The 8,751-nt window shown below is 54.4% G+C and overlaps 1 protein-coding gene across 1 annotated transcript; it reads left to right on the top strand.

Annotated features, from left to right (window-relative positions):
• The first annotated feature begins 4,636 nt into the window (after positions 1 to 4,636).
• Positions 4,637 to 6,855, top strand: ZG16B (zymogen granule protein 16B). Its single transcript, XM_021715124.1, has 5 exons — positions 4,637 to 4,739; positions 4,834 to 5,006; positions 5,142 to 5,205; positions 5,410 to 5,518; positions 6,540 to 6,855. The coding sequence occupies exons 1-5, from the start codon at positions 4,637 to 4,639 to the stop codon at positions 6,853 to 6,855; spliced, it is 765 nt and encodes a 254-aa protein (XP_021570799.1).
• The last annotated feature ends 1,896 nt before the right edge of the window (positions 6,856 to 8,751 follow it).

Here is an 8,751-nt window from a genome sequence, read left to right as displayed (position 1 = left end):
TGAGACTCCAAATCAAAAAAAAAAAAAAAAGAAGAAGAAGAGGAGGGGGCTGGGCTCAGTGGCTCAGCCTACAATCCCAGCATTTTGGGAGGCCAAGGCAAATAGATTGCCTGAGCCTGTAGATTCGAGACCATCCTGGGCAATTTGGCAAGACCTCAAGTCTACAATAAAATAAATAAATAAATTAGGTAGGCGAGGTAGTCCACACCTGTAGTTCTGGCTACTTGTAAGACTGAAGTGGAAGGATCGCCAGAACCCAGCAGGGTCGACACTGGGGTGGCTGTGAGTGTGCCACCACACTCCAGCCTGGGCGACAGAGTGAAACTCCAACTCAAAAAAAAAAGGAGGAGCCGGGCACGGTGGCTCATGCCTGTAATCCCAGCACTTTGGGAGGCAGAGGCAAGCGGATTGCCTGAGTCCAGGGGTTCAAGACTAGCCTGGGCAACTTGGTAATGAGACCTCGTCTCGACAATAAATCAAAAAATTAGCCAGGCATGGTGGTATGCATCTGTGGTTCCAGCTACTTAGAAAGCAGAGGTGGCCATGAACATGCCACTATACTCCAACCTGGGTAACAGAGTGAGACTCCAGTTCAAAAAAAAAAAAAAGAAGGGTAGTTAGATCAGAGCAAGAAGGTGGCTGTCTGCAAGCCAAGAAGTGAGCCCTCACCAAGAACCAAGTCTGTGGGTGCATTCATCCTGGACTTCCAGCCTCCAGAGTTGTGAGAAACAAACATCCATTGTTTGTTTATTTGTTATGGAGACAAGGTCCTGCTCTGGTGCCTACGCTGATCTCAAACTCTTGGCCTCAAGAGATCCTCTCACCTTAGACTCTCAAGGCTCTGGGATTATGGGCCTGAGCCAAAAATGCCTGTTGTTTAATAGACCGCAGGGTGTAGTATTTTTGTTATAGTAGCCTGAGAAGACTAATATACTAAATAAGAAACACATATACAAGAACATCTTCAGAAAACCAGAAGCCCACCTCCTTCAATTTGAAACTTGGATACACCAGGCATGGTGGCTCATGTTGTAATTCCAGAGCTTTTTCAGGCCAAGACAGGAGGATCACTTGAGACCAGGAGTTTGTAACCAGCCTGGGTAACATAGTAAGACCTCGCTTCTACAAAAAATCAATTTTTTTTTTGAGTTGGAGTCTCACCCTGTCGCCCAGGCTGGAGTGCCATGGCACGCTCACGGCCACCCCAGCATCGACCTGCTGGGCTCTGGTGATCCTTCTGCCTCAACCTTCCAAGTAGTCAGAACTACACGTACACGCTACCACGCCTGGCTAATTTTTTAATTTATTGTAGAGACGATGTCTCACCAATTTGCTCAGGCTGGTCTTGAACCCACGAGCTCAGGCAATCCACTCGCCTCGGCCTCCCAAAGTGCTGGGATTACAGGCTCAGCCACTGAGCCTGGCCAAAAATATTTCTTTCTTTTTCTTTTTGAGTTGGAGTCTCGCTCTGTTGTCCAGGCTGGAGTACAGTGGCACTCTCACAGCCACCCCAGCGTCGACCTGCTGGGCTCCGGCAATCCTCCCACCTCAGCCTTCCAAGTAGCTGGAACTACAGGCGTGTGCTATTGTGCCTGGCTAAAACAGTTCTTTAAATTAGCCAAGCATGGTGTTGAATGCCTGTCATCCCAGCTACTCGGGATGCTGAGGTGGAAGGATTACCTGAGCCCAGGAGGTCAAGGCTGCCATAAGCCATAATTGTCACTCCAGCCTGGGCAACACTGTGAGACCCTGACTCAAAAAAAAAAAGATTAGGCAAAATGTGTGGTTAACGTCCTGCTTTTCTAATAGAAGCATTGAGAGTCTCTGTAGAAAAGTATAGATAAAAAGCTTAGCACAGAGCATGGCACCCGATACAAATTTGAGTGAGTGAGTGGAGGTGATGGGGGAACTGGGCCCTTCAGGAATGCGACGTCCACATGCCTTCCCCGTGGAGGCCTCCTTCCTCCTTCCTGCTTCCCTGGCAGCAGCTGCTCAAGGGCAAGTCCATGTGCAGATGCCAGCCCCAGGGTCTGCTCGGGTCAAGGACAGAAGTGCCCTTTGCTTCTGGCTTGCTCCCCACCCCCATCCAGTGGGATCTTCCCTCAGGTCCCCACAGCCCCAGGGAGAGGGTCATGTGGAAGAGTCAGCACCGTGCTTGCCCCAGAGTCTCAGCCAGGCCAGGCCTGTCCCAAGACCTAAGCTGGGGACTTCCCACAGAGGGGCAGCCTGGAGCCCAGGCTGCAGGGAGCCCTGGCTGGCTGAGGGGGCTACACACGGAGGCCCTCTTGTCTGCCGGGCTTCAGGCCACAGAAGCACAGAGGGGTCCTCCCAGGCCTCATACCCATAGGGCAGGGAGACTCAGGGGCATGCGGCCTTGACACACATGGCTAGCCAGCCCAGAGTCCACCTCTGCCAGCAGGAGAAGGCCTCATTGTTCCAGCTCCTGGCACAGTGAGGACTGGGGCGTGCCCAGAGAAGGAAATAAATGCTCAGCAAATCCCCCTCTTGGGGAGCCCTGATCCCGGGGGACAAAGGGCCTGTGTTGAGTCTCCCTGACTGTGGGCTCAGGGCCAGCACTCGGGCAGGGTGGATGGAGGGAGGGTAGAGATTCGGTGGGATCAGGGGCGCCCACCAGGTGGGCTACCCACCAAGCCTGTGGCACAGGTGTGTAGGAATGTGTGCATGTGTGCATGTGTGTGTGTCTGTGTGCAGGAGGGGCTGGGCCGCATGTGGGGTACATTCACCTGTGTGTGTCCTTAAGAGTACGTGTGTAAATGTGCTTCTGTGACAACATGCACATGCCCTTGAAGATGAATCTCAGATGTACATTTGGGCAAGTCCCAGCATCTCCCCCAGCCACGCTGGTGACTGTTTCTTTCTCCAATTCCCCCCAACACTCACTGGTGCTTTCAAAGTCCCAACCCAGATAGACCCTCCTTCTGGGCGCCAAACACCGCCAACTTGCAGTTAGAAAGAAGATGCTGAACTGACAGCCGGACATGGAAAAGTGCCCTCGGGCCAGGCCAGGATGAGAACACAAGCCCTTTTGTCAGCTTCCAAGTTTGGCCTCCAAGAGCTGTGCCTGCCAAGGGCTTGCCCTCTTCCGTCTCCACCTCCCTGAAGGGTACTCCTCCTGAGAACTGGAGAGGGGCTCTTCTGCCCCTTCTCCAGCCCAGCCCCTGCTGCATCTGCATGACAGAAGGATCCTGGGGGGGAACATGAGTGAGGTGTGGCCTCCCAGAGGCTACATCAGTCAGTGGCACAGTGCCCTGACCAACCTCTCCAGAAGACAGTGCAGGGGCCAAAACAAAGGGCCAGGTGTCATGTCTCTCTAGGCCTCCATCAGGTCGATGGTTAAACTGAGTCCCCTTCCCCAACTCTGCTCAGCCAGCACCATGGATAGGGCTCAGTTTTCTTTGGGAACAGGTACCCATGGGGAGTGGGCGGGCTTTTGTGTAAGGGCCCAGATAGTACAATGCTAGTTTTGTGAGGCACAGGTCTATGTCACAACCACGCAATGTGGCCGTTGTAGTGTGAAGACAGACGCAGACAGCACAGGTGAATGGACATGGCTGTGAACCAGTAGCCCTTTATCTGTGAACACAGCCACAGAAGTGTCCAAGAATGTTCACATGTCATAAGATATGGTTCTTCCCTGTAGTTCCAGCTACCTGGAAGGCTGAGGCAGAAGGATAGCCGGAGCCCAGCAGGTCGAGGCTGCAGTGGCCAGGAGCTGCCACTGCACTTCAGTCTGGGTGACAGAGTGAGACTCCAACTCAAAAAAAAAAAAGATGTGGTTCTTCTTTTGAATTTTTTCTAACTATTCGAACATGTCAAAAGTGTTCTCAGCTCACAGACTGTCGATCACAGGTGGGCTTGGCCTGCTGGATCATAACTTATCCAGCCCTAGTGTAGGCCATGAAAATCCTGCCTGGTCCCATGGCTTCTCCCTCAGCATGCAGCTGACACTAGCATCCCCAGTTCCTTGTGAGCCAGCACCTCCCAAATCCTTGGCACATGCAAAACCATTCTCTGCAGCCCCTTGTCCTTGGAGGCACATGGGGGTTTCCTAGATACCTGGGTCTATTCTGAGCCTGAGTCCCCGGGGTGCTGAGTCAGCATGAGAGCATCCGTGTGCACCGGCCACAGCATGTCACAGCCAGGACACCACCACGGATGTGTCCAGTCATTGCTGGTTGGACATGTCTGGTATTTCTTACCATTTGCTCTTTCCAAAGAATCACTGTGCACCTGCCTCATGGCACCAAGTCTGAGACGCAGAGTGACTGGTCCTTGGATAGAGGTTGGATCCTCACAGCAACTCCATAAGCAGATGATGAGACCATCAGAGCACAGAGAGGTCTGTGGGCCCCTGAACACTGGCCCATTCCCCGCTAAGCCCAGCCTTGCACAGAGGGGAGACCAGGGACAGCTTCCAAGGGACAGGACACAGAGGATCAGTGTCTGGGGAGCACTTGTACCTGGCACAGGGGACAGGGCCTAGACTGTCCACTCTGGCTCTCCGAGGGTCAGGGGAGCTCGGCTTGGGTCCTGGAAAGCCTGCCAGACACCAGGTGCTCCTGGGCCTGAAGGATGTCCTGATTCCAGCTTCTGTGGGCCCCGGCCTGCCGGGCCCATGGGGAGAAACTGTCAGGCTAAGCTGGAGAAGGCTCCAAGCCAACCTTTCCCCACCCCTGCAGTCCAGGTCGGTTCGGGTGCTGACGAGAGAGAACCCAGAAGTAACTGTGAATTGCTTGTTGCCGTCCTTGGCCCTGTTTGTGTAGGTGGCAGGGCCAAGTCAGCAAACACTGAATGTCCGGGAGCCTCCCCCAGGACAGCTCTGGGCCTTCGCCCAGGAAGAGCCCCACAGCCTAGCTCCTTCCTGTCCCCTGGTGGGCCCTCACTCCTTCCTTCTGGATGGAGGCCCGTGGGGCCGGGAGGGTATAAAGGGCAGGCGGAGGGTGCCCAGCACGGCCAGACGACCCAGTGCAGACACTCCTGGGCGGGTAAAGGGCTCCAGAAGTGTTAGAGGCAAAAAGTTCAGGGACATTCCCCTAGTATTGGGGTATCCCTGCCCGAGCTGGGCCCTTACTGGGAGTCAGGAGGCCTCTCCTCTTCCCCCAGAGCCTTGGACACGTCAGCCAGAGGCCATGCTGCTGCTGCTGACTCTCGCCCTACTGGGGAGCCCCATCTCCTGGGCAGATGGTAAACCTGGTGGGGGATGGGCAGAAGGGGCAGATCCTCCTCTTTCCCTTCCCGAAGAGCCAGGGACCCTCCTTGGCCCTTGTCTGACTAACTCTGGCCACAGGACCATTCTGTCTGCCTGGAGGGCAATGTCCCCTGTCCTGGCAGAGGTTGCCTCCATGTCACTGTGAAGGTTTTCTTCCCCAGGCTCTTCCCTCCCTCCAGATATGGTCGGGCATCAAGGAGGACACAAGTATTTCAGCACCCCTGAGAGCTGCTGTGATTTAGTCACCGGGATTCGCGTGGCCACAGATATTATTGGCAAAATAATAAGGTGAGTAGGTCATGACTGTGGGCACAAATGCAGTGCCCTGACTCACCCCACAGTTTTGGGAACTTGAAGGTGGGGGGACCTATAGATGCTTCTCCCACTGTCTTGTCTGGGTCCTGAGGACTCTTTGAGACCAGCTGGTTCTTTGGGTCATGGAGTCACCAGCCACCACCTGTCCACATATCTCTCTCCTCAGCCACCTCTGCTCCCCTCACCAGCACCACTTTCTTCTGACTCCACCTGCAAGGCCTGCCTTTGCTTCCTGAGTTGATTAAGAGAGTCCAGTGGCCATTCTCCCTAACTTCTCCTTTCAACCCAAACTCAACTCAACCCCAAACTGCCTCTCGTCTTGATGCCAGATGAGAAAGTCAGGGGAAGGTCTGTCCCGTTTGGGTCAAAGAAGACAGGATGTAGGGTCAGAGTGGACCACTGACTGAGCATGAGTCACCAGAAGGGCTAGAGGCAGAAAGCCCAGGGTCGTTTCCCTAATATTGGGGTGTCCCTGCTCGAGGCCTGGGGTGGAAGCTTGCTCCACAACAAAGGAGACGGCGCGTGGGCAGGGTGAGCTGGAGGAGGGCTCAGATACGCCCAGCTGGGCGGGCTTGTTACCATGGGAATCGCCTGTCTCTCAGGCCCGAAAGCTGCTCTGTTCAGAGAGACCCGCCTCAGAACGTCCCAGTTTGGCGGGTACAGCTGTGACTCTGAACCACCATGGCAGCAGGTGTCACCTCCCGGGGTCCTGACGACCCTGCACTGTGCAGAGCTCCCCTTACCACCACCTCCGGGACTCCTCCCAACTATCACACCTGCTTTGCAGACGAGGAGGCTGAGTCACGGAGAGGCTGGGTAACAAGCTCAAGAGTCAGAGCCCAAATGGGACAGAGCAAGGGCTGAGGCCAGCAAGTCTGTCTCAGGTACCCAAACTCCGACTGGGCTGCCCTCCTGTGTCTGAGCGGGGGCACCGAGGTCCACAAGCGCTCACGCAGCCCCAATCCTGGCATTCAAAGCTCCGCCTCTCTCCTAGTATCCAGGTGAAGGTGGGAGACTCCTGGCAAGAAAAAGCTGGCGTTTCAGGTGGGCACATCCAGGAATTTGAGCTGTGGCCGGGCGAAATGATCAAAAAGCTCAACGGCTCGTTCAAACTGTACATGAGGCAGCTGTGTGTGCACACCAGCGAGGAACGCTCTTTCTGCTTTGGGAAGGAAAGTGGCACGCCTTTCACCATCTACCCCAAGGAAAAGGGACAGAGTCTCACCGGCATCTATGGCCATTATGATCTCTTAGGCTTCAAGAACTTTGGCTTTAGATGGGGTTTTCTACCAGATGATGAATGTGAATAGATGCTCCTACGTCCCCAGGCTGGGATGCAGGACACTGAGCTGCGGCCATCAGGGGGGCGGTGGGGGCAGTTGAGTCAAGATGCTGAACCTGCATCCAACAAATAAAGCTTCTGCAGGATTGGCGTGTCCGGGTGTGGTACTTGGGGCCACTCCCCCCATTCCCAACCCCAGGCCGATCGGCTGGTCTCTCCTGCCCAGGCTCCGTTCCAGGTGTCTCTGAGTGTGCAGGGGCTCAGGGGAGATACTCAGTCATCCATGCACTCAGCAAATGTTTGCCAAGGCCTTGTCCTCACTTGGTTTCCTGGGTACTGGGAGCATAAAGAAGAGACCAGGTGTCCAACTCAGGAGGGAGCTGACATGTGGGAGGCAGAAGCAGATGGTGGCAGTTCGTTGTGACGTCTGTATGGATGGGGACGTATGCGGGTCACTGGGTGTAGGCACCTGCCCAGAGATGAGGTAGTGGGTGTGTGCTTCAGGGAAGTCTTCCTGGAGGAGGCGACAGCTGAGCTAAAAGTCTTAAAGAATGAGGGAGAATTGACACAAAATGGGAAGGTTCGAAATTTTGTTCTTTTTTTTTTGAGTTGGAGTCTCACTCTGTCGCCCAGACTGGAGTGCCGTGGCCACTCCCGGTCATCGCAGCCTCAACCTACTGGGCTCCGGCGATCCTTCCGCCTCAGCCTTCCAAGTAGCTGGAACTACAGGCACGCGCTACTATGCCTGGCTAATTTTTTGATTTATTGTAGAGATGAGATCTCACCAAGTTGCCCAGGTGGGTCTCGAACCTGCGGGCTTAGGCAATCCACTCACCTCAGCCTCCCAAAGCGCGGGATTACAGGCTGAGCCACTGAGCCCGACTGGTCCGAAACTTTTTATTTTATTTGGTTTGGATTTTTTTGAATTGGAGTCTCACTCTGTCGCCCAGGCTGAAGTGCAGTGGCACACTCATGGCCTTGACCTGGTGGGCTCAGGGGATCTTTCCGCCTTAGACTTCCAAGTAGCTGGAACCACAGGTGTGCACCACCACACCCGGCTAATATTTTTATTTATTGTAGAGACGAGGTATTGCCAAATTGCCCAGGCTGGTCTCAAACTCCTGGGCTCAGGCAATCCTCTCTCCTCTGTCTCCCAAATAGCTGAGAATACCGGCGTAAGCCACCTCGCCCAGCAAGTACAAGTTGTTAACCTGGGGTCCATGGACAAAATTCAGGGAACCCATGAGCTGGGATGGGGGGGAAATGACCTCTATTTTATTGTGCTCTACTGGAAATGCCATGTCTCCTTCAGAAATGGCATGTGACCTCACACACCTCATACACAACCCCTGTGACTGAGCTTATCAATTGCAGTTGTCTTTCAACGCACACACATCACTTCAAAGTTATGATCACTGGATTTCCCATTTAATGCGTTGGCAAAGCACAGGCATAGAACACATTTCAGAAAGCCCTCAGTAAATGTATCTGCAGCTGCTTTGCAGAAGAGAAAACCCCTCTCCTTCCTGCCAGAGAGATAAGCTGTCCCCTGGGGACCTCCCATTGGTGCCAGAGGGCCAGTGCTCTGGCTTCGTTAATTTCCTGTCCCTGTCTTGCTGGAAGGGAAATCTAGTTTCAGTACTAAAGTGATGACTGACCCCTTGGTGGGGGCACAGCTGCAGGGGAGTGGGGATGTGCCTTCCAACGCCTCCTGGTGTGGCTACAAGGATACGAGCATGGTTGGTAATGTGAGTGTTGATCTGAAAAGGGACAGCACAGATCCCCCAGAGCAGCCACTTGTGAGGGGTTTAGTTGGAGGAGGGAGGACGGGAGGAGGGAGGGGAGAGGAGGCGGACACAGATGACAGGACCAGACACCCGCAGTCTCCTGGTGTCCCTGGCTGGAAGAGTCGCTGTCCCAGGGA

The sequence above is a fragment of the Carlito syrichta genome, unplaced genomic scaffold (genome assembly GCF_000164805.1).
Source record: "Carlito syrichta isolate Samal-C Ts95f unplaced genomic scaffold, Tarsius_syrichta-2.0.1 Scaffold306686, whole genome shotgun sequence".
NCBI lineage: Eukaryota > Metazoa > Chordata > Mammalia > Primates > Tarsiidae > Carlito > Carlito syrichta.
The sequence above is the reverse complement of the archived record's forward strand: the minus strand, read 5'-3'. Positions and strand labels throughout refer to the sequence as shown.

Bases quoted from the DNA above. Each gene is read 5' to 3' on its own strand.
- ZG16B (XM_021715124.1), top strand. From the start codon at position 4,637: ATGGGGAGAAACTGTCAGGCTAAGCTGGAGAAGGCTCCAAGCCAACCT. The intron at 4,740-4,833 runs GTAACTGTGAAT...AGCCTCCCCCAG, and splicing joins TGACGAGAGAGAACCCAGAA to GACAGCTCTGGGCCTTCGCC. The intron at 5,206-5,409 runs GTAAACCTGGTG...CCCTCCCTCCAG, and splicing joins CCCCATCTCCTGGGCAGATG to ATATGGTCGGGCATCAAGGA.